General features: G+C 50.7%; 1 protein-coding gene across 2 annotated transcripts in view; it reads right to left on the bottom strand.

Moving 5' to 3' along the window:
* Positions 1–24,333, bottom strand: part of RELB (RELB proto-oncogene, NF-kB subunit) — a 738,804-nt gene that overhangs the window by 424,921 nt on the left and 289,550 nt on the right. For both annotated transcript variants that reach the window (XM_069644627.1, XM_069644628.1), the window contains one exon: positions 20,622–20,779. In XM_069644627.1, the coding sequence (XP_069500728.1) occupies positions 20,622–20,779 (158 nt within the window). The remainder of the gene's footprint in view (positions 1–20,621; positions 20,780–24,333) is intronic.

Below are 24,333 nucleotides of genomic sequence, written 5' to 3'. Positions count from 1 at the left end.
AACAGAAATGAAAACTAAACAAGCTACCATGGACACTTGCGCTACAGCACCTGGGAATAAGCAACCAAACGTACAGGACGTGGTGGCGGCGGAGGTGAGCGCCCCACACCAACTAGTCAATGGGGCAAACGGAGAGGTCCTGGAGGCGATTGCTTCCCTAAAGACGTGTTTCGAAAACAAAATGGACATGGCTATAGGTGCCCTGAAAGCATCCCTGGAACAGAAACTGGACACAGTCATGGTGGATGTGGGCCTCGTTCGGCAGGATGCTAGGAACTTGACGGACAGGGTGACAACAACAGAGCAGCAGTTACAACAAAACACTGCAGATCTCACGGTTACAAGGACAGAAATGTCAGAAGTGCTGCAGAAAGTCAGGCTCCTAGAGCGGAGGGCAGAGGATGCGGTAGGCAGGGCCAGGAGGAACAACGTCCGCATAATTGGAGTTCCGGAGGGCGAAGAGGGGAACGACCCCACAGAATATGCAGAAAATATGCTCCTTTAAGAAATCGGAGCGGGGTCGTCATCCCAGGGCTTTGTGGTGGAACGAGCACACAGGGCACTATCTAGGAGGCCTCGGCCCGGGGCCCCACCGAGAGCAATGATCGCCAGGATAATGAACTTTAAAGACAGAGAAAGGATACTGGCATTCTCGAGGGGAGGGGGAGAGATCATTAGAAATTCCTCCAGGATCACAATATATCCGGACTATACTGCCACCGTCCAGAAACAAAGAGCCCAGTTTGGCCCTACAAAAGAACGCCACAGAAGGGCAGAGATAAGATACATGCTCCTTTTTCCGGCCAAACTAAAGGTGATATACAAAGGGAAATCTTATTTTTTTTAATCTACGGAAGCTCAAGCTTGGATGGATGCGCAGGGGATCCCCCAGCTGACACAGAGGGATGCCAATAACGGAAGGGGCCGACCCCGGTGAAGGGATCCGCAGCCAACTAGGAATAATGACGCCAAAAAACATTGAATATACAATGGGAGTTCGGTGGTGAAGACAAATAGAAAGGAGCGACTAGCTCCACTCAGAAGCGCTGGCGGAGGGGAAAAGGCCAAGCCCCTAAGAAGAGCGCAACGCGACTTTGGATGCCAGTTCCAAGGTATCACGCTGCGGCAAGTCTGCTTTGTCCAAAGGAGCATGACAAGAGAAGCGGCGAAGCCCGAGCGGGGGAGGGTGGCTGGGCATTAGTTTAAAGGTTGAAGTTTGGGTTAAGAAAGTTACGGTTTACGTGTTGGTTGATATTAGACATGGCCGACTGGCACACGGCACCATCGACGGGTGGGACGACTCACGCAACTACAGCATGTCCCGAGTGGGTGGAGATCGAGAAATCACACAACAAAGCATGCGGACCCAGCCCAGAGAGGAAGGCGGAGATAACTTGGTAGGAAGCAGGGCAACAAACGAATTGAAGGCTATGGTACAACAAAGCCGATGGAATCAATGCATATATGAACCCTGGCGAGATAAAAATAGCAACTTGGAATGTGCGGGGGCTCAATGCTTATGTTAAGAAACTCAGAGTATACGCCTGGCTAAACAGGATGAATGTCAAAATAGCAATTCTCCAAGAGACTCACTTAACATCGGAAAAGCAGGCGAAGATGGCAAAGAAATTGGGAGGACAAATATATAGCAGTACATACTCGAATTATGCAAGAGGGACACTAACATGGATTGCACCGTGAGTGCAGTTCCAGCTCATGAAGCAAGAAACGTACTTGGAGGGGAGGCTAGTGCTGGTACACGGAATGCTAGAAAACAAAGAAATATGTCTGATCAATACTTACGCTCCGAACCACGAAGCAACCAAGTTCTTCAAGAAAGCGGCACTCAGAGTGGCTCAATACAGAGACGCCACACTCATTTGGGCAGGGGACTTCAATTGTACCTTAGACCCACTCCTCGATAGATCAGATGACAAGTACAGGAGTCCGGCGCCTCCAGCCAAGGAACTTCATAGAACACTCACAAGACTGCAGCTGGTGGACTTCTGGAGGCAGGTACATTGAGGAGGGAGGGGGTACACTCACTATAGCATGCCCCACGGGCTATTCATACGGATTGATTACCTGCTCACAGGCGCTGAATCCTTAATAGAATTCACAGGAATTGACATTAAAGCACGAACACTATCGGATCATGCCCCGGTAATAGCAACATGGGCATATACCCATAGGAAAACCCCAATACCAACATGGCGCCTCCGAGCGGAGGCGCTGGAGGAGAGCGAATTGGAAGCAAACTTACAAGAGGTAATAGAATAATACTTTGAACACAACGAGGGAAGTGTAGGAAGCAACGCCACACTCTGGGACGCATTTATGGTAGAGATAAGGGGGGCGGCGATTGGGAAAACAGGAGGGCTAAAAGGGGCAGCCATGGAGGAACTGGATAAAATGGAAAAAGAAATAAGAAAGGAGGAAAAAAGGGCAGAAAAGGCGGGCGTGGAACCCAGGGAATTGCTGACGTTGAGAATAAAATGTATGGAACTCTGGGAGAAATTGGGGAAGCTAAATTATGGGAAATACCTACAGAGACTGCACGCAGAAGGGGATAAACCCAGCAGACTCCTAGCATGGCTCACGAAACAAGAAAACAAAAAGGGACCCCCATAGTGGTACTGGAAGATGAAACAGGGACAGAGGTTAGAAGTCAAGAAAATATAAACAACCTTTTCGCCGGCTTCTATGAAAAGCTGTATGCTCCTAATCCGGAAGTGGAACCGGAAGACATCCCGGACGCCCTGGACGAGATAAGGTTACCAAAGTTAACGGAAGAACAGGCCCAATCATTAGATGCCCCCATCACATTAGATGAAATTGAAACAGTGATTTCCGACCTCCCCTCGGGTAAAGCCCCGGTCCTGACGGACTCCCGGGAGAATTTCACAAGGCATACAAGAACACCATTGCCTCGAAACTATTAGAGACATACCTGGAGGCCTATGAGAACATACAACTACCAAACAGCATGTCGGAAACGACAATTGTACCGATCCTTAAACCCGGGAAATCCCCAAGGAAATGTGCCTCGTATAGACCGATCTCCCTCATCAACCAAGACACCAAAATACTCACGGCGGTCTTAGCGAACCGCTTGAAAATAGTGATACCCACATTGATCCAGTCAGATCAAACGGGCTATGTCCCAGGGCGCAATACGTCATGGAACCTTTGCAGATTACATCATGTTATAGAGCAGACAAACCAGAGACAGGGCGAGTGTGTGGTGGTGTCATTAGACGCTGTCAAAGCATTCGATTCAGTTAGCTGGAAGTGGCCCAGTGGCAAGTGTTTTGGCCCATTTCGGCATAGGGGAAGGGTTCCTTAGATGGATCAGGCTACTATACAAGGATCCCAGAGCCAGAGTAAAGACAGGAAGGCACATCTCAAAAGCTTGGATAATATACAGGAGCACCAAACAGGGCTGCCCATTGTCTCCAATGTTATATATATTGGCCTTGGAGCCATGGGCAGTTTTTCTCAGGGCAGAATACGGAGACACAGGAATAGATATAGACGGAGTTGTACATCAGATCTCGTTATATGCAGATGATACCCTGCTCTTCGTAGAAAACCCACATACTAACCTACCCTGCCTCCTGGAAGCAGCAAACGCATACACCAGACTCTCAGGGATAGCCATTAATAAAGAGAAGTCGATCCTTTTCCCCCTGGCCGACCTCAGACGAGTCCCCCGAGAAACTCCCGGACATGGGTCTGACATGGGCACCGAACTCCTTTAGATATTTAGGAATAGAGATACACCATAACACTGTAGAATCACATGAACGTAATACACTAGTAGCATTAGACAAAATACAAAAGGCCATGAGCTGGGGATGATGGGAACGGCAGCCATCTTGAAGATGGTAGTACTCCCAAGGTTGCTATATTATTTCACAAATATTCTGCACGCCATACCCAGAGCCTTTTTCAGAAAATTAGACACAATGGCGCGGAGGTTCCTGTGGGGCGGGGGGGAGGTGCAAGATCGCTATGACAACTTTACAAAGACAGTACGAAGCAGGGGGTATCAGCTTACCTGATTTCGAAAGATACTACCTAGCAGGGCAACTCCAATTTGTGGTCAAATGGCTGGGGAGGATGAAGCAATAGATAAAATACTCTTCCAACCGGCACTGAAATCATACTATCTACGAGAAATCCCATGGCTAGACGAATCCCTACGCAAGACCTTACCAAGCATGCTTAGGCTTGCGACAAAACTGTGGGCGAGGGCGTGGACACTCTAGAAGGCGATGGACCCTTGCTCGTCACAGATCTCATTAGGCGGGTTATTGGGTACAGATCGGAACATGCTTGCAACATACAGATCCCAATGGGAAGCCAAAGGGGTGGCACAAATAGGAGATCTGAGGATAGAAGCACAGTGGGCAGAGTTCCAAGACATGGTGGAGAGTTTTGATATACATGAAGGCCAATTTATCCTATATAATAGGATGATACTGACAATTAAAAAAGGTGGCCTGAGTGGCCAGAACAAGAGGATGAAGAAAGGGAGTTAGATGTATGGTACGATATAGCAGAAGGTGGACACAACTTCAAGGCTACATGAACAGCTGTTAAAATCTAATAACTCACAGGCGCCACACACGAGAGGAAGCTGGGAGGAAGAACTCGGACGATCCCTTACTGATCAAGAGTGGACCAGAGCATTGAAATATCCCAAGAAAGTATCAAGGAACGCAAGGTTCAGGCAAGCACAATTATATGTCTCACACAGAGCGTACTTAACATCCAAAAGGATGAATTTAATGAAGCTGGGAGAACCCCGCACATGCCCCCGCTGTCCGGAGGAGCAAGTGGGCATGGTGCACATGTTTTGGACCTGCCCAGTGATACAGGTCTTCTGGGACGGAGTCAGAAGCAAGGTGGCCGGAAGCGGACTCCAAATACAAGTAGGGAACCCTGAACTATACCTACTGGGCCTCTTCCCTAGAGGAGGCAGACATAGGTCGCACCTCGCAAAAGTGAAATACTTAATATGTATATTAGCTAAACGACGGATAGCGATGGCGTGGAACTCGAAAGAGGGCCCAAGAATAGACTCTTGGTGGGCGGATCTCAAGAAATGGGCGATGACAGAAACGGTGGTGTGGATGAGGGCAGCGCAGAAAGGAGAAGAGGGAATGGGACAAAAAATGATGGCGTGGAACTCTCTGATGCAGGACCTATTCGAACAAAGAGGACAGTGAAGAGGGGGACCCGGGAAGGGAGGAAGAACAGTAGAGGACGGTGCTCGCAGCACCCCCCAGAACAAGAAGGTGGAAAAAGGAAACCGCTGCACTGCTACACTGCCACCTAGACAGAAGAAACTCAAATGAGGGGTCGCCTGCCCACTCGGGAGCAAAGAGAAGTAGGACATTTATACAGAGTGCCAAGCAGCCAGTCATGTAATGTGTTATAAGTTGTAGGTTATATGTTTGTTTTTTTAACGTTGTCAAAAAACCAATAAAGTGTTTTAAAAAAAAATAATTAAACAGGGCCTACTATCCAAACCCATACAAACATACAGAGGCCTAAAACAAGGGTGCATCCTTGCAACCACCCTCTTTAACTTCTACATAAAAGATATCAATACAGCATTCAAAACTATTAGATCCTTTCCGCCCAAAGTAGGTCGTCAACATTTATCTTGGTTACTGTGCGCAGATGAACTAGTATTAATTGATCTAACACTGATAGGGCTACAAAGAAAACTAAGTGCTCTACAAGCATGTGCAGAAAATAATCTATTAACGATCAATATACAAAAATCAAACATCCTCATAATGACAAACACTAAAAATTAAGAGACTTTCATTTACTAGGAGCATAGGTAATGAGAAGTTGGAGAAAGTGCAAGACTTTAAATATCTCGGCCAAAACATTAATTATCTAAAAGACTTATAAAATGAAATTAGACATAAAATGCAGACTCTAACTTCCCAAGCAAAAATAATACACAGGAAGTACGGTAAATGTTCGTACAAGCCGATTATAATGTTTAACAAAGTTATGCCAATTTTGACATATGGTGCCCATACGAAATCTTAAGAAAACCACCGAAATAGGAATTTGATAGAGCGCATATACTGGAAATCATTATTAGCACTGCAAAAAAGTTTCCCTATACAAATAATCAGATTTGAACTAGGTCTTCCGTCCATTCAAGCAATAGTCGCACGGCAGACTTTGGCACGCTACAGAAAATGTCTATTAGCTGACACGGCTCTTGACAAAGTATTAATCGATAAGCAAGACAAATCCCTACAAGCCTGGAGAGAACAGTGCATAAATATAATAAAAGATGCTGAAATAGAGGCTGCCTTATTATTGTAAAGACCTGAGTTTGCTAAAAACAAAACTGAGAGACCATGATTGGATAGTACTATGGGACACTTGTGCCAAATACAAAGCTTTCAAGATGGGCAACTTTAGAATGAAATGAATGCAGACACCGTCATATATCTATCAGTTTCCCGACCAGAAATACAGCGCATACATTATGCGACTGTGCTTTAATCTTTGGCCTACTAGATTGGTAATGGACTAAGACGTAACCAACTCAATGGCATTACATTCTGCAGGTTCTGTAACCTAACTCCTGAAAAGGAAACGCTCGAATATCTGCTAACTAAATGCACAAGTCTCATAGCTTGGCGAAAATAATATTTTCATAAATATCTAGGCAAATTTAGATTATTAAATTCGAACCAAATTTGGGATATGGTATTCAATGCCAATCAAATCTCTCTAAATATTGCGACAGTTAAATTCCTATTGAAGTAAAATTTGGAACATGACCATCAAGGGGGAGAGATAACAGAATCAACTGGATGATACATGTGAATAAGGAACAGACCGATATCGACCAGGATTTGATTTGCTGCATTTTAAACTGTGAAAACAGAAAGATAATGAGTTGTGAGGGTTTTTTTTTTTTTTTTTTTAATAGGGAATGTAAATCAGTAACCCCACGAGACCGGATATTCGATTGAGAAGGACACGATTAAGGAATGAGGCACGATCACAAGCGGAAAAAAAAATGTTAAACATAAAGGGCCTAATTCAGAGATGCGTTTTATAATGGCAAACCACGCATTGGAAAACGCTCTGTGAATTAGGCCCATAGTCATTTTTAAATTGTCAAATAGTTTGAATAAATACAAGTATCGCACTGATCTTTTTAGAAACATCAATACAAATGCAAATTTAAATGTTATGTATACATATATATATGTGCAATTGTTTTGTTTTCTTTTCCATCTGTAACTTGTCGCAGAATGCATTGCAACTAAAATCACAAATACCATTTTTTAAAAAAATATATCCCTGCAAAAAGGTCTCCTGACAAAAAAGTTGCTGTTTCCCTGCAACATTATGTATGGGGACATTATCACCATACAAGGAACAAGTTACTTACCTGTAACTGTTGTTCTCCAGCATGGGTCTGGCGTGGATTCACATGCTCATGAATATTCCCCATCAGGCTGGGAATCCTCGTTAAAGAAAAAATCATTATCACTTTCGTTTCTGATCTGTCTTTCTTAGTAGTAACCAATCACTGGTCTCTGGGTCATACTGCCCCCAGCCAATGACTGCCCTCTCCCTAAGCCCCGCCCTCGGCAGCCATCCTCAGATTTGGTAGCACGTAAAGTGCCAGTATGACCAAGTGAAGAGCCGCAGAGGGGACGGAGGGAGGGATCGCATGTGAATACATGCCAGACCCAAGCTGGAGAACAACAGTTACAGGTAAGTAACTTGTTACTTCTCCAGCATGGGGTCTGCCATGGATTCACATGCTCATGAATGGAACAAGTTACTTACCTGTAACTGTTGTTCTCCAGCATGGGTCTGGCATGGATTCACATGCTCATGAATATTCCCCGTCAGGCTGGGAATCCTCGGTAAAGAAAAAATCAGTATCAGTTTCGTTTCTGATCTGTCTTTCGTAGTAGTAACCAATCACTGATCTCTGCGTCATACTGACCACAGCCAATGACTGCCCTCTACCTGAGCCCCGCCTCTGGCAGCCATCTTCAGATTTGGTAGCACGTGAAGAGGCAGTATGACCAAGTGAAGAGCCGCAGAGGGGTAGGCGGGAGGGTTCGCATGTGAATCCATGCCAGACCCATGCTGGAGAACAACAGGTAAGTAACTTGTTCCTTCTCCAGCATGGGGTCTGGCATGGATTCACATGCTCATGAATATAAGAATAAATAGCAGTACATACATGCACAACCACGGGGGTGGCAAAAGGCTCAACATTAAGCATCCCTTACCTCCTCACCAGGCTCACCTTAAGCGAACAGGTTGCGCAGCACTGCTTGGCCGACCCTGGACTCCTCCCTGGAATCCTGATCGACGCAGTAGAATCTTGTGAAGGTGTGCGTCAACCTCCACGTAGCAGCCCTGCAGATGTCCAGCAGGGGCACACCAGATAAGAACGTCGTAGTAGCAGCGATCGCTCTGGTCGAATGGGCTCTCGGACGGCCTGGCAGCGGTCGGTTAGCCAACCGGTGGCAGTGCATGATGCAGCCGGAGAGCCATCTGGAAATGGAAGACTTCGAGAGAGCCTTCCCTTGATTCACAGGTCCAAAGTTCACGAACAGCTGTGACGTCGTCCGGAAACTCTTCGTGCGGTCCACGTAGAACTTCAGCGCTCTAGCCACATCCAGCGAGTGCAAAGTCCTCTCGGCCGGCGACGAAGGAGACGGGAAGAAAACAGGTAACACCAAGGGCTCGTTAAGATGGAAGTCCGACGGCACCTTGGGCATAAAGGAGGGGTGCGTCCTAAGCACCACCCTCGAGGCATGGAAAGTGAAGTACGGTGCTTTGCAGGATAGGGCCTGGATCTCTCCCACTCGTCGTGCGGAGGTAATGGCCACCAGGAATGCAGTCTTCCACGACACAAACTTCATCGGTGCGGAGTGCATCGGCTCGAATGGGGGCCCCATGAGCCTGGTCAGCACCACGTTAAGATCCCACGCCGGGGCCTTCACCGGCGGGAACAACCAGAACAGTCCTTTCATAAACTCTTACCAGTCGATGGGACCACAGGGACGTCCGTCCTGTGGTTCTGGTATATCTGGAGATCGCCGCCAGATGAATCTTAATGGAGGCATGGGCTAGCCCAGCCTTTGCCAGCGATAGCAGGTACGGCAGCACTTGAGGGGCCGTAATCCGTAGGGGGTTGATCTTCTGTGCTCGGCACCAGATAGAGAACCTCTTCCACTTATGACCGTAGCATTTAAGAGTCGAGGACGCCCTGGCCTTTGCAAGAACCTCTCTGCAATCGGCCGGTATATCGTAGCCTCCAAACTCTAGCGCTGCAGGAGCCAAGCCTGCAGGTTCAGCGACGCCGGGTCGTGGTGGAAGATGGCGCTTCCTTCTCTGGAGAGAAGGTCCGCGTCCGCCGACAGCTTGATGGGAGGGGACGTTGACAAGTCCAGAAGGTCCGGGAACCAGATCTGCCTCGGCCACGCCGGTGCGACGAGGATCATCCTGCACCGGGACCTCTTGAGCTGGCTGATGAGTCAAAGCAGCAACGGAAACGGAGGGAACGCATACAGATATAGGCCGTCCCAGGGGAACGAGAACGCATCGCCCATGCTTCTCGGCTGGGGAAACCTGCTGGCGAACCTCTTGCACTTCGAGTTCGTCGCTGTTGCGAACAGGTCGATTTGGGGTTTGCCCCATCGTCGGAAGAGTTGATCAACCTGATCCTGGCGCAGTTCCCACTCGTGACACGCGCGCAGCTCCCTGCTGAGCGAGTCGGCGATGGTGTTGCTTTCTCCTGCCAGGTGGAAGGGAACCAGGAACATCCCCTGGGCGACCGCCCAGTGCCACAGATCCTGTGCCTCCTTGGATAGGGCTGGGGATCTGGTGCCTCCCTGCTTCCGTATGTAAAACATTGTCGTGGTGTTGTCCGTGAAGATCCGCACCACCTTGCCCTTGAGCGACGGGAGGAACGATTTGAGAGCCCAGAACACGGCTCGAAGTTCCAGGACGTTGATGTGCAGGAGCCTCTCCTCCGGGAGCCAGAGGCCTCTTGCGTGGAGATCTCCGGTGTGGGTGCCCCAACCTTCCAGGGAGGCGTCCGTCGTCACTGTCTCCTGGTACGCCGGCGTCTGAAAGTCCTTGCCCGCCGTGAGGTGCGCTCGAAAGCCCCACCACTGAATCGCCCGCTGGAACACCTCATTGAGGGGGACCCTGTCTTCGAAGGTGCCCGTCGCCTGCATCCAACGGGCGTCGAGACATTCTTGAAGAGGGCGCATCCGTAGTCTGCAGAGGTGCACCAGGTAGATGCAGGAGGACATCATCCCCAGGAGGGACTTGATGGACCTCACCCTGGCCACGTCCGTGGCTAGCAGGCGCTGCACTTTGCCTAGAATGGTCTTCGTCCGTTTTTCCGACGGGGCCGCCAGGCGCCTCACTGTATCGAGCTTCGCTCCCAGAAACAGGGCCACCTGCGACGGCACCAGGCGGGACTTTGGGTAGTTTGTGGCAAATCCCAGGTCTGTGAGTAGCTGGATGGTCCTTGCAGTGTGTTCGACGGCGAGTTCCCTCGTCCTTGAGCGGATGAGCGAGTCGTCCAGGTAGGGGTAGACGTGAATCCCCTGCAGGCGCAGCTGCGCCGCCACTGGTGCTAGGCACTTGGTAAAGACCCTGGGGGCCGACTTCAATCCGAACGGCAGTGCTCTGAATTGGTAGTGGCGTCCCTGGACGACGAACCTGAGGAACTTTCGGTGACTTTTGAGGATGGAAACGTGGAAGTATGCATCCTCCAGGTCCAACGACGATAGAAAGTCGCCTTCCTCCAGCTGTCCCAGTACGTGCTGGAGGGTGACCATCCAGAACTTTTGTGATCTGATGTATTTGTTCAAACGACGAAGGTCCAGGATGGGGCGCCAGCCGCCAGTCTTCTTCCTGACGAGGAAGTACCTTGAGTACACCCCGGAGCCCCGGAGCCTCTTCGGTACAAGCTCGATGGCACCTTTCCTGAGCATCGCCCGTGCTTCCAACAGCAGTTGCGGGACGTGATTTTCCTTCCTGGCCACGGGTGGAACGTGAGGGCACTTCTTCAGGAATTCGATAGAGTGTCCTCTTGCCAGGGTATCCAGCACCCAACGGTCGGTGGAGATGGACTTCCACACGCCAACGAAATTCGTCAGCCGGCCTCCCACCGGGGTGCTTCGGTGGGGGCCCGAGACCATGGCCGGTTCAGTCCTGCTTGGAGGTGGTGGCCTTGCCGCCCTGGCCACCTTGCCGACGGCGGCGAGGCGCTCCCTTTTTGCTGCGACCCCTGTAGGCCTCCTGAGACGAGGAGCGTGCCGCCTGGCGGTAGGACGACGAGCCACCGCTGGATCCCTTGGAGGCACCCTGTCTGCCTCTGGAGCTCTGAAAGGGCTGTCGTTGCTGAAGGGCTCCTAGGGCGCGGGCCGTCTCCGTTTTTATGGCTTGGAGGGATTCGTCCACCGCCTTCCCGAACAAGTTGCTGCCGTCGAACGGCATGTCCAACACCCTGGTCTGGACATCCTGACGGAAGTCGGTCGCCCATCGTCGTAGGCAAACACTGTTGCCCAGCTGGCGGAACCCGGTATCGGCAATATCAGTTGCCACCGTTATGGCGTGGTCCGACACCACCTCGCCCTCTTGCAGTATTTCCAGGGCCTCGGACCTCTTGTCGTCCGGCAGGAAGTCCAATATGGGGGCCAGCTTAAACCAGAGCTCCCTGTCGTAACGGGCCACGATCGCCAGGGCGTTGGCCGCTTTGATCGTCGTCGCCGCCAACGAAATGACCCGCCGCCCCATGGCGTCCAAATTCTTTCCCTCGCCGTCCGGCGGGGAATTCGATGTCGAGGCTCCTGACCCCGCCGCTTTCTTCTTCGCCGCCGCCGAGACGACCGAGTCTGGCGTTGGCTGGGCCCTGAGGCATAGGGGAGCGGTTTTGGGGACCCGGTACTTCTTCTCGTACCGGTCCCGTTTGGCTGGTGCCGTGGAGGGGTTTTTGAGAACCGACAGGCCCTCCTCCCAGATGTCATCTATTAGAGGCACCGCGATGACAGTCTTCCTCTTGGCCACCCGGCGCTGATAGAGGAAACCTTCCCTTTTCTGTTCCTCCGGGCAGAGCTGGAACAATTCGGACGCCCTGGCGATCATGGCGTGGAATGAGCCAATCTCGTCGGGCGGCGAGGCCCGTGCGACAGGAGACGGGAGACCCGTTCCGTCGTCGCCGTCGCCCTCAGAACCCGTCGTCGAGCCCAACGCACCGTCATCTCCCGACTCGTGGGAGGATGAGGAGGGAACTGTAGGCCTTGCGGGGGCGAGCGGAGGAGAGGGTTGGATACTCCGTCGTTTGTTCTGAGGACTTCCCGACGGGCCAGGCTGCGGGTCCTCCGGCCTGGGCCGTGGGAATCTCGTCCTTATCTCAGAGCATAAGGACTGGATCGCAGACAAAATGGCCGCCGAGCCATCCTGAGGCCTAGGTTCCGGCCGCGCCGGAAGGGAAGGCTGCTCTTCCTCGCCATCGTCGTCTTCCTCGGTTATCTCCAGAGGATCTTCCTTACGGGATTGAACCTTCTCGAATTGGACTTCGAGGTTCCTCACGGCCTCGGTCAGTTCCTCCTCCGAGGCGGACTCCGAGCTCGAGGAGGCTACCGTGCCCCCCCTCGCTTCTTCCATCATGGCGGCCATGACGATGGGCTGAAAAGAGGATTCCCTCCTTGGCGGCAGGGAAACTCTAGTCCCGGAGGCAGTCTCCGCTGGCGGGGTCTCTGCCGGCTTGACCAGAGTCGCCGCGATCGCCTCGATAGAGGCCTTTGCCTGCTGGGTAGGGGCCTTCACCACCTTAGGTGCGTCCCGGGCCTTCTCCTTCGGGGGAGGGCCGACGCCTCGCTCCCCCTCTTCCGAGATCGGACGGAGCTTCTCCCGAAGGTTACCCGGGGTCTCGGACTTCCTCTTCCCCGAACCGGAGCGCTGGCTCGTGGTTGACGGAGCGCTGGCTCGTGGAAGGTGCACCCTGCCTGGCGACCGAAGAGCCCGACCTTTCGGCGCTCCCGGAGCCAGCAGACTCGTGGCGCTTGGCCTGGTGTTGGGCCCCCGTCGCCGGGGCGCACGGACAGGACTTAGAAGCCCGCTCGGACCCTTTCTTCTTCTTCTCACCCGTTGAGCCCTTCTCCAACCAGCTGGTGAGACGGGATCGACGGTCCCTCATGGTCCGCTCCGACAAGTTCTTGCAGAACTGGCAGTCCTTCTCTACATTAGTCTTGTCCCCATGAAGACAGTAGAGGCATTGCAAATGTTCGTCTTCCTTAAACACATTCTGCAGCCCGCATCCAGGGCAGCTGCGAAACAGCTTGGGTCCGGGTGACGAACTCGCATCCTGGGCCATCTCGAAGTAGGCCACGAATCTTCTGGAATCCTCCAAGAAGTTGATTCGACGAAATCTTCACCCTTGAAGGGCGTAGGAAAATCCTGCAACGGGTAGCCGTTAACGGGAGTAGAAACGGTGGAGCTTGAGGCTCGATTAACCGAAAAAAAAGTGAAAATTCACCTGAAAAAACGCGAAACACGCAGTAAAAGCTGGAGTGCTAAGCACGAGGACTCCCAACACTTGAACGTGCGGTAAAAATCTGAAGATGGCTGCCAGAGGCGGGGCTCAGGTAGAGGGCAGTCATTGGCTGTGGTCAGTATGACGCAGAGATCAGTGATTGGTTACTACTACGAAAGACAGATCAGAAACGAAACTGATACCGATTTTTTCTTTACTGAGGATTCCCAGCCTGACGACGGGGAATATTCATGAGCATGTGAATCCATGCCAGACCCCATGCTGGAGAAATAAGAATTTATAGCAGTACACAGATGCACAACCACGAGAGGTGGCAAGGCTCAACATTTAGCATTACATAAAACTCAACATTAAGCATCTCTTACCTCCTCACCAGGCTCACCTTAAGCGAACAGGTTGTGCAGCACTGCCTGGCCGACTCTGGAATCCTCCCTGGAATCCCGGTCGACGCAGTAGAATCTTGTGAAGGTGTGCGTCGACCTCCACGTAGCAGCCCCGCAGATGTCTAGCAGGGGCACAACAGACAAGAACGCTGTGGAAGCAGCGATCGCTCTGGTCGAATGGGCTCTCGGACGGCAGGGCAACGGTCGGTTTGCCAACCGATGACAGTGCATGATGCAGCCGGAGAGCCATCTGGAAATGGAAGCTTTCGAGAGAGCCTTCCCTTGGTTCACAGGTCCAAAGTTCACAAACAGCTGTGATGTCTTCCGAAAACTCTTCGTTCGGTCCACGTAGAACTTCAGCGCTCTAGCTACATCGAGTGAGTGCAAAGTCCTCTCGGGCGGCAACGAAGGCGACGGGAAAAAGACTGGTAACACCAAGGGCTCGTTGAGATGGAAGTGTGACGGCACCTTGGGTATGAAGGAATGAAGGAATGAAGGAGGGGTGCGTCCTCAGCACCACCCTCGTCTCGTGGAAAGTCAAGTATGGAGGCTTGCAGGAAAGGGCCTGAATCTCTCCCACGCGTCGTGCAGAGGTGATGGCCACAAGGAACGCTGTCTTCCACGACAGAAACTTCAACGGAGCCGAATGCAATGGCTCGAATGGCGGGCCCATGAGCCTTGTCAGCACCACGTTGAGTTTCCACGCCGGGACTGGAGCCTTCACCGGCAGGAACGATCGGAACAGTCCTTTCATAAACTCCTTCACCAGGCGATGAGACCACAGGGACAACCGTCCTGCAGTCCTGGTGTATCGGGAAATCGCTGCCAGATGTATCTTGATGGAAGCGTGAGCTAGTCCAGCTTTGGCCAGCGACAGTAAGTACGGTAGCACTTGAGGGGCTGTAATCCGTAGAGGGTTAATCTCCTATGCACGGCACCAGACAGAGAACCTCTTCCACTTGTGTCCGTAGCACTTGAGAGTTGAGGACGTCCTGGCCTTCGCAAGAACCTCTCTGCAGTCAACCGGGATAACGTACCCTCCGAACTCTAGTGCTGCAGGAGCCAGGCCTGCAAGTTCAGCGACTCCGGGTCGTGATGAAGAATGGCGCCTCCTTCTCTGGAGAGAAGATCTGTGTCTGTCGACAGTTTGACTGGTGGGGACGCTGACAAGTCCAGAAGGTCCGGGAACCATATCTGTCTCGGCCACCTCGGTGTGACGAAGATCATCCTGCACCGGGACCTCTTGAGTTGGTTGATGAGCTCCTCGGCTGGGGGAACCTGCTGGCAAACCTTCGGCACTTAGAGTTCATCGCTGTCGCGAACAGGTCGATTTGGGGTTTGCCACATCGCCGGAAGAGTTGATCCACTTGATCCTGGCGTAGTTCGCACTCGTGGCAAGAGTGCCGCTCCCTGCTGAGCGAGTCGGTGATGGTGTTTTTTATCCCAGCTAGATGAAAAGGCACCAGAAACATCCCCTGGGCAACGGCCCAGTGCCACAGATCCTGGGCCTCCTTGGATAGGGCTGGGGATCTGGTTCCTCCCTGCTTCCGGATGTAGAACATCGTGGTGGTGTTGTCGGTGAAGATCCTCACCACCTTGCCCTTGAGGGACGGGAGGAATGACTTGAGGGCCCAGAACACTGCTCGGAGCTCCAGTATGTTGATGTGGAGCAGCCTCTCCTCCAGGAGCCACAGGCCTCTTGCGTAAAGATCTCCGGTGTGTGCTCCCCACCTCTCCAGGAAGGCATCCGTCGTCACCGTCTCCTGGTATGCTGGGGTCTGAAAGTCTGAGATGCGCGCGGGTGCCCCATCATCAAATTGCCTGGCGGAATACTTCGTTGAGCGAGATCTTGTCCTCGAAGCTGTCCGTCACTTGTGTCCAACGGGCGTCGAGGAACTCCTGTAGAGGACGCATCCGAAGCCTGGAGAGGCGCACCAGATAGATGCAAGAGGACATCATCCCGAGAAGGGACTTGATGGACCTCACTCTGGCCACCTCCGTGGCCAGCAGACGCTGTACCTTGCCCAGGATGGCCTGCCTTCTTTCCTCCGATGGCGAGGCCAACTGCGCTTATGTATCGAGCTTGGCTCCCAGAAACAGCGCGACCTGCAACAGAACCAGGTGGGATTTGGGGAAGTTGATGGAGAATCCCAGGTCCGTGAGCAGCCGGACGGTCTTTGCCGTGTGTTCAACGGCGAGTTCCCTTGTCCCTGCTCGGATGAGCCAGTCGTTCAGGTAGGGGTAGACGTGGATCCCCTGCAGGCGCAGCCGCGCCACCATTGGTGCTAGGCACTTGGTGAACACCCTGGGTGCCGACTTCAATCCGAATGGGAGGGCCTTGAACTGGTAGTGCCTCCCTTGGACTACGAACCTGAGAAACTTTTGTTGTCCTTTTAGGATAGGGATGTGAAATTACGCATCCTCCAGATCCAACGACACTAGGAAGTCGCCTTCCTCCAGCTGTCCCCGCACGTGCTGAAGGGTAACCATCCGGAACTTCTGTGCCTTGATGTTTTTGTTTAGCCGACGCAAGTCCAGGATGGGACGCCAACCTCCTGTCTTCTTTCTGACGAGGAAGTATCTTGGAGAATATTCCGGAGCTCCGGAGCCTCTTTGGGACGAGCTTGATGGCTCCTTTTTTGAGCATCGCCCTTACCTCTAAAAGCAGTTGAGGGATGTGGTTTTCCTTCCTGGCCACGGGCGGAATTCGGGGGCACTTCTTTAGAAATTCCAGTGTGTGCCCGTGGGCCAGGGCATCCAGCACCCAACGGTCAGTGGAGATTCCCAGACGCTGACGAACTTTGTAAACCGGCCTCCCACCGGGGATTCTTCGGTGGGGGCACAACGCGGCGGCCGGTTCAGTCTTGCTTGGAAGCAGCCTTGCCGCCTTGGCCTCCCTAGCGACGACGGCGAGATCCACCTGACTTGCCTCGTACCCTGTAGGCTTCTTGCGATGAGGAGCGGGACGCCTGACGGTAGGTCGAGGAGCCGCCACCAAATCCTTTGGAGGCACCTTGCTTGCCTCCGGAGTTCCGAAAGGGCGGCTGCCGCTGATGCAGAACTCCCAAGGCCGAGCCGTCTCCGTGTCGGTCTTGATGGCCTGTAGCGACTCATCCACAGTCTTTCCAAACTGATTGTTCCCGTCAAAGGGCATGTCCAAAACCTTGGCTTGCACGTCCTGGTGGAAATCCGTCGCCTTGAGCCACCCCCGCCGTCGAAGGCAAACATTGTTGCCCAACTGGCGGAAACCGGTGTCGGCAATGTCCGTAACCACAGTTATGGCATGGTCCGATGCCACCGCACCCTCCTGTAGGATCGCCAGGGCCTCTGCCCTCTTGTCGTCCGGGAGGAAGTCCAACAGGGGGGCGATCTTGTACCACAATTCCCTGTCGTAGCGGGCCACAATCGCTAGGGCGTTGGCCTACTTAATCGTCGTCGCCGCCGAGATGACTCGTCGTCCCACGGCGTCCAGCTTCTTTCCCTCGCCGTCCGGTGGGGAAGTTGAGGATGAAGCCGATGACCCCCCCCCGCTTTCTTCTTGGCCGCCGCTGAGACGACCGAACCCGGGGTCGGCTGCGCCCTAAGGCACAACTGGGCGGCGTCAGGGACCCGGTACTACTTCTCGTACCGGTCCCTCTTGGCAGGTGTTGTGGACGGGTTCTTGAGGAGGGCAAGTCCCTCATTCCAGATGTCATCCAGCAATGGCACCGCGAGGACCGTCTTCCTTTTGGCCTTGCGCCGTTGGTAGAGGAAGCCTTCCTCCTTCTCCTCAGGGCAGAGTTGAAAAAGCTTGGATGCCCTGGCAATCATGGCGTGGAAGGAGCCAATCTCGTCGGGCGGGGACACCCGAGGAATTGGAGACGGGAGGCCAGTCCCGTCGTCACAGCCGTCGTCATCCGTCCCCGTCGTGGCCGTGTCTGTTCCCGTGTCGTCCCTCGGGATCAGGGAAGGTGACAAGGGCTGAGAAGGCCGTGAGGGCTGAAGGGGCACTGGATGAATTCTCTTGTTCGGAGGGCTTCCCGATGGACCGGGTACAGCTTGGTCATCCATCGGGGGTAGGGGCAATCTCGTCCTTATCTCCGTGCATAAGGCTTGGATTGCCGTCAAAATGGCCGCCGAGTTGTCCTGATGCTCGGGTTGCGACGGGCGTGCCGGGAGCGACGGTTGTTTCTCCACGGGAAGCTCGTTGTCGTTGGCACCCTGGCTCTCGTCGTCCACCTCCTCGGGATTCCTCCCGTGGGGCTGGACTTCTTCCAAATTCTTGTTCAGTTCCTCCTCTGAGGTTGTGTCCGTATCCGTAACGGCCACTGGACGCCCCCTCTTTTTCCACCGGGGTCTTCACGGGGGTCTTCTCGATGGGCTTAAAAGAGGATTCCCTCCGCGGAGGCAGAGAAACTCTGGGCCTTGAGGTCGCCTCCACTGGGATAGCCTCCACAGGCTTCGCTAGGGCCGCAGCGACTCCCTCGATAGAGGCCTTAGCCGGGTGAATCAAGGCCTTCACCACCTTGGGCGCGCTTGAGGCCTTCACCTTAGGGGGAGGGTCACCGCCTCGCTCCCCCTCGGCCGGTTCCTCCGAGATCGACCGGGGTCTCTCCAGAAGCTTAGCCGGGTTCTCGGATTTTCTCTTCCCCGAGCCAGAGCGTTGGCTCGCAGTTGATGGCGTCGGTGAAGGTGCACCCTGCCTGGCAGCCAAGGAGCCCGACCGTTCGGCACTCCCGGTGCCCGCGGACTCGCAGTGCTTTGCCTTCTGTTGGGCCCCCGTCGCCGGGGCGCCCTCACGGGACTTAGAAGACCGCTCTGACTTCTTTTTCGTCTCACCTGCTGGGCTCTTGCCTTCCAGCCAGTTGGAGAGACGGGTCTGGCGATCCCTCATCATCCGATCCGTCATGTTAAAGCAAAACGCACAGTCCTTCTCCACGTGCGTTTTGTCCTCGTGGAGGCAGTAAAGGCATTTCGAATGCTCGTCCTCCTTGAACACATTTTGTAGGTTGCATCCAGGGCAGATCCTGAACAGTTTGCCGGCAGTCGAGGTTCCCTTCTCCTGGGCCATGTTCTTCTCGTCCACGAGGTAGGCCTCAGAAACTTCTGGAAAACTTCACCCTTGAGGGGCGTAGATAAATCCGAAACGGGTCCCCGTTGATCGGAAGTAGAAACGGTGGAGCTTGAGGCTCGATTAAACCGAAAAATGAGATAAATCTCTTTGAAAAAGAGCAAAACGCAGTAAAAGCTTGAGAGCTATAGCACGAGGACTCCCAACACTTGAGCGTGCGGTAAAAATCTGAGGATGGCTGCCGAGGGCAGGGCTTAGGGAGAGGGCAGTCATTGGCTGGGGCAGTATGACTCAGAGACCAGTGATTGGTTACTACTAAGAAAGACAGATCAGAAAGGAAACTGATATTGATTTTTTCTTTACCGAGGATTCCCAGCCTGACAGAGAATATTCATTAGCATGTGAATCCATGCCAGACCCCATGCTGGAGAACTTCCATTTTTCAACAGCATCCACCACCTTGTGCAAGCAGAACTAGGGAGGATTTTAATTCATGCTTTCACTTTTCTGGCTGTTTAATGTTTAGATAATGCTGCTCGCATGGCAGGAAAGGCTTTTCAGCATCTAGGTATGCCCCTCAGATGTGAATGCACATTTCCAAGAGCATTTATGGCGTTTTCAGCATTGCATCTCGGGGAACAACCCCAAAGTGTGACTCACTTTATGGGCTTTTTACCCACCGCTCCTCCATGAAACATTTTTTCATTGCTCTTTGTTGTGTAATCCAAGTCTCATGCTTGAGGTTTCTACATTACCTCTTCTTCCCTCGTCCCTACTTCATGAGGTGAATCACACCTCCCCTACAGAATTCTCAAAAAACTACAACCAATCCCGCTTCCACAAGCTCCCCCCCACACATCATTCTTGCATTCAGATCCCTTAAGAGTAGGCTCTTCGATCTTCACATTGCTCAGTTTCCTTTAAGCGCCTTGTCCCGATTGAGCAGGGCTCCAGGGATTACATGTCTGTACCAGGCCGAACCTCACTGTCTTTCTGAGAATCTGTACTTTCTTTTACGACAAAGACAGGACAAGTCGGAATGTGGCCATGGCTGTGACCACAGAAGACTGGGTCCAAAGCTCCTACAAAAGAAATATCTTTCAGAGTCTGTTCAAATGGTAGAAGCTGGTGCTAGAGATTGCCTGTACCTGGGGAGGAAAGGAAAGGAAGCAGTACAATTTAAGTACCAAGTTCTTCAAACAAGGAACAGGCACCCATAGCAGAGTGGGAGAACCTGGACTTCCAAAGTTCTGACAACTATTGTTTCTGGATGAAGGAGAAGTAGACATACTAGCAGTTAAATAAACAATGCCTCTCTGGCTTTCGCTGAGCTATAGCAATGCAATGAAAACTATTTGTTTTACCTTTGAATTACGAATACGCTTTTTTCCTTCTTTGAAGTGCTTTGCATAAATTCAGGAATGACTAAAGTAAAACATGGTATGGTGAGGTCAATAGATTTTACCTTATCAGTCACTTAACAGTGGTTATTTGAATTCGAGCATTGGGCTAATGTAGGTACTGCAGAAATTAACAGAATGCCCATGGAAGGTTGAGGAGGCAGGAGCAGACAGAGTAAAGACGAAGTACTCACCTGTGCTTTTTGTTGGTTTTTGGTTTGATTGTAATTTCACAAATACCATCATGGCAGTCTTTACCCACAAGACTATGAGGGTGGATTCTGTAAGGAAAGTCCTTCCAAACGAGGCAGGTGATCACCTTCACCTCTGCAATGCCATCGCAGTCACTAAGCTGAAAAAACACATGGGATCATTTAAAATTAAGGCTATGTTTTCAGATTCAAGCCTACCATATGAAGGCCAAATCAACAAAAAAAAGCTCATCTTGACGCTACCCAATCTCCAATATTCAAGGTCCATAACATCCTTCCAGATCATAAATATCCAAACCAAACCTCTATGGAGCACAGTATTAAACCATCAAAGTTACTAAGTACCATCAGCATCGGATGATCCTTAACGGATGATACTGTCAGTATCATCAGAAATCAAAGTCAATTGGAGGTGGCCTGTGGGCACAGAAGACAAAGACTCTCTAGAAATTCTAGTTATTAATGAATTATCCCTAGGATAGTGAGTGAATGTTATTTATTAATAAAGACCTAACTAGAAATGTGCCTACAGTGTTAAAAAAAAAAAATGCAATAGATTATACCTATCGACACTTGGATCTAAAATTCCATTTAACCATAGTAAGCTACAAATCTGGCTGAAGCAAGGAATTAAACGCTATAGGATTCACAAAAGGCTGATCAGTTTCTGCAGGTGTATAATTAAGGTGATATCCACAGAAAACTAAACAAGATGGACCTAGGAATACGGAAATGTTTCAAAAATAGTCTGATGTGCCGAATTATATTACTCTCAGACCATCCAGACCTACGTGGCTCAACATGACATCCTTGGGAACACAGCAAAGACTTTGGTAAACGTAGTACATATTGCTTTAACCACACAACAATCGCACCACAGTGGTGTGATTTGGGTGAAGATTCCAGTTCCCTCCCTTTTACTCTTTTGTCCTCACTAACTTTGCTCTTGCTTTGTACACTGAAACTAATGTATATCCACATGTGGTGCCTGTATAAATCAAATTTCAGTATACACTTTAGCGTGATTGAGAAAAATAAGTCTGTATGAAAATTAGACAGAACACAATTTGCCCATACTTACTCTGAAAAATGCTCTTTCAACAGGATGTTGCATTGTCATGTAATTTGGGAAAACTAGAAAGGAGTTTTCCCCAGCCCTACAGATAAAGGTTGTATTAGCCACTTTTACTCCTTAAAAATAGGCAGATACTCCCAACAAAAAAAATAGAGTAAAAATACTCCAAACAAAAATAGTAAATAGACACATAGAACCGTGTGCCCCTGCTTTCACCCACAAAACTCCATGAATATGTTTTGACCAGTCGTGAAGGTAGTACCACAGGAAGAAACTACTATTACAACTGCCTGATCAGAAGAAGTAAGCATGTATCGTTTAAAGTACGAATAACTAGGTACAAAGAAATACTTAATCATTAAACATTTACATTTTCTAGTTTAAACATTTTGAGTCGCTCATAAAATACTCTGGAATTCGACTTAAATTTGTACTCCCTAAAAAATCCTTTTGCTCCCAACTTTAAAAAATAGGGAGTAAAACGCTTCCACTTCTAAAATGTATCTGGAGCACTGTTTTGTTTCCTGTTAATCAGTTTCAAAGGGCTTTCTGTTACTAGTCGCTGCTCCGCTGCCCCACTGTTCCCCTATAGCCAGGCTGTGGTTTGCGCGATAGTTGTTGGCTCTCCCATTCAGCTCCTGAATGGGCTAGCCTGTAGTAGTCCCATTTGGATATCTAGACCATTCCTCCGATTCTGGGACATTGAGCACAGGTGCATTGTGGTACTTGTAGTTTTCTCCAAATGGTGCTGCTCCCTAGGAATTATTATCCACCCCATTTGTCTGAGGAGACTGGTGCATTCCGATTGCTGGAGTCTCATGAGAACCACCTGGACGATGGGAGAAAGACCTGGCCAGGACAGAGGCAGAAAGTCATTGGGCTAGAGATAGGGGCACCAATGTGCATACATGGTACCAGGCATACCAATGACACAGGGAAAGGGTTCCCACTCAACTCCCCCCTCAATCTAGACAGTTTCATTCTCATGACCATGTCACAAGTGAATATAGCTGTTCTTTTACAGATGTGGTTTGCAGAATCCAGTCATTGAGGGACTTGAACCCCAGAACAACAAGAACAACCTATATGGCCAATAAGAACAGTAATCAGTCTTCATAGGAATGGATTTCACCTGCCAGAAGGAAAAGTGACTGCGAAGATGGCTCCTGCAAGATGCTGCAACAGGGCTATGCATAGTTCAATGACACATCAGACAAAGAAGGACAGAACAAGGTCTCATTTTTTTCTTTTTTTTCTTTTTTTTTTTTTAAACAGAGGTGACCCAGGAAGACCCAAACTAACAGCAGAGGCAGGTTATTGGAGTCGAAACATCAATCTGAGCGACAGCAGTTTCCTACACAAAGGCGGTAAAAAAGGAGGATGGCAGTTAAATAGCCCAGGCATGGTTTTAGCACAGATGTCCTAGCACAGCCAAAAAAAGGTAACAGGTGATGGCATCCCAGGATCGATGTGCAGGAACGGAAAATCCAAACTGAAGCCAAGATACAGACACAAGCCCATCCAGTATGGTTAAACTTAGTATCAAAATTGCAGCAGCAGCTTTTCAGCACTAAAATCTCCCAGCAGGTAAAAAACGTGCATAAATCCAGAAAAGCCAAGGGGAAGGTGTGACGAAATTACTACTGCCCCGTAGCAGTACGTGTTTGAGCAGGGCTTCTAAGCTTTTACTCAGTCCCACACAACTAGATGGTATACCTCCTTTGTCTCTTCGGAAGCATGGGCCGAGGAAAGTATATACTCCTCAGGAGGGTATGAGACAGCATATACAGCCAAACAATTAAATACCTAAATAAATTAAATGTCCAATCAAGGTTCTACAAAACATAAGACTTTAGGACACAAACCATTAAGAAAATACAAACAATTCAGCTTTGTAACAAGATACACAGAGAAGAACAAGTTACTTGCCAACTGTAACTTTCTTTCGACTGGATGTTCCTCCCACGTGTTCCTCATCTTATGATATTCATTATCGTCAGCTTCGCTGCTTAGTAAAAAAACAATTTCGGCAGAGGGCACTGTGCTCGAGGTCGTGGCGTCAATTGTCCCTCGACGGGCTCCGTACCTTGTCGACGTCACTGTTGGTATAAATAGCTCGAGTCGCGCCCGTTGGCTTCAGCTCTATTTTTTCGATGAAATATTGGAGGAACACCCAAGCGTGCCTCATGACTGATGGACTCTTCATGAGGGAAGTGTAAGAAACACAAATTGTTCTGTGGGGTAGGCTGGGAGGGTTGATGAGGAATACGTGGGAGGAACATCCAGTCGAAAGAACGTTACAGTTGGTAAGCAACTTGTTCTTCGAATGGATTGTGTCCTCCCACGTATTCCTCATCTTATGATAGACTTCCATAGATGTTGCACTTTTGGAGGTGGGAGTACTAGTTACTGTTTTCAGGGACGGAATGAAGTACTGTCTTGGCAAATAAACCCTCATTGGAGGAGGAAGCATCTAAGCAATAATGCTTCATGAAAGTATGCATCGATTTCCATGTTACAGCTGAACAAATAACTGCTGCAGGAACTCCCCTCTTCAGAGCTGCAAAAGTAGCCATCCCCCTAGTAGAATGGGCTCGAAGCCCATCTGGGGGGGTCCTT

The sequence above is a fragment of the Ambystoma mexicanum genome, chromosome 2p, assembly GCF_040938575.1.
Source record: "Ambystoma mexicanum isolate Mex_15411 chromosome 2p, UKY_AmexF1_1, whole genome shotgun sequence".
NCBI classification, from domain to species: Eukaryota; Metazoa; Chordata; class Amphibia; order Caudata; family Ambystomatidae; genus Ambystoma; species Ambystoma mexicanum.
This window is presented reverse-complemented; position numbering and strand designations above follow the sequence as displayed.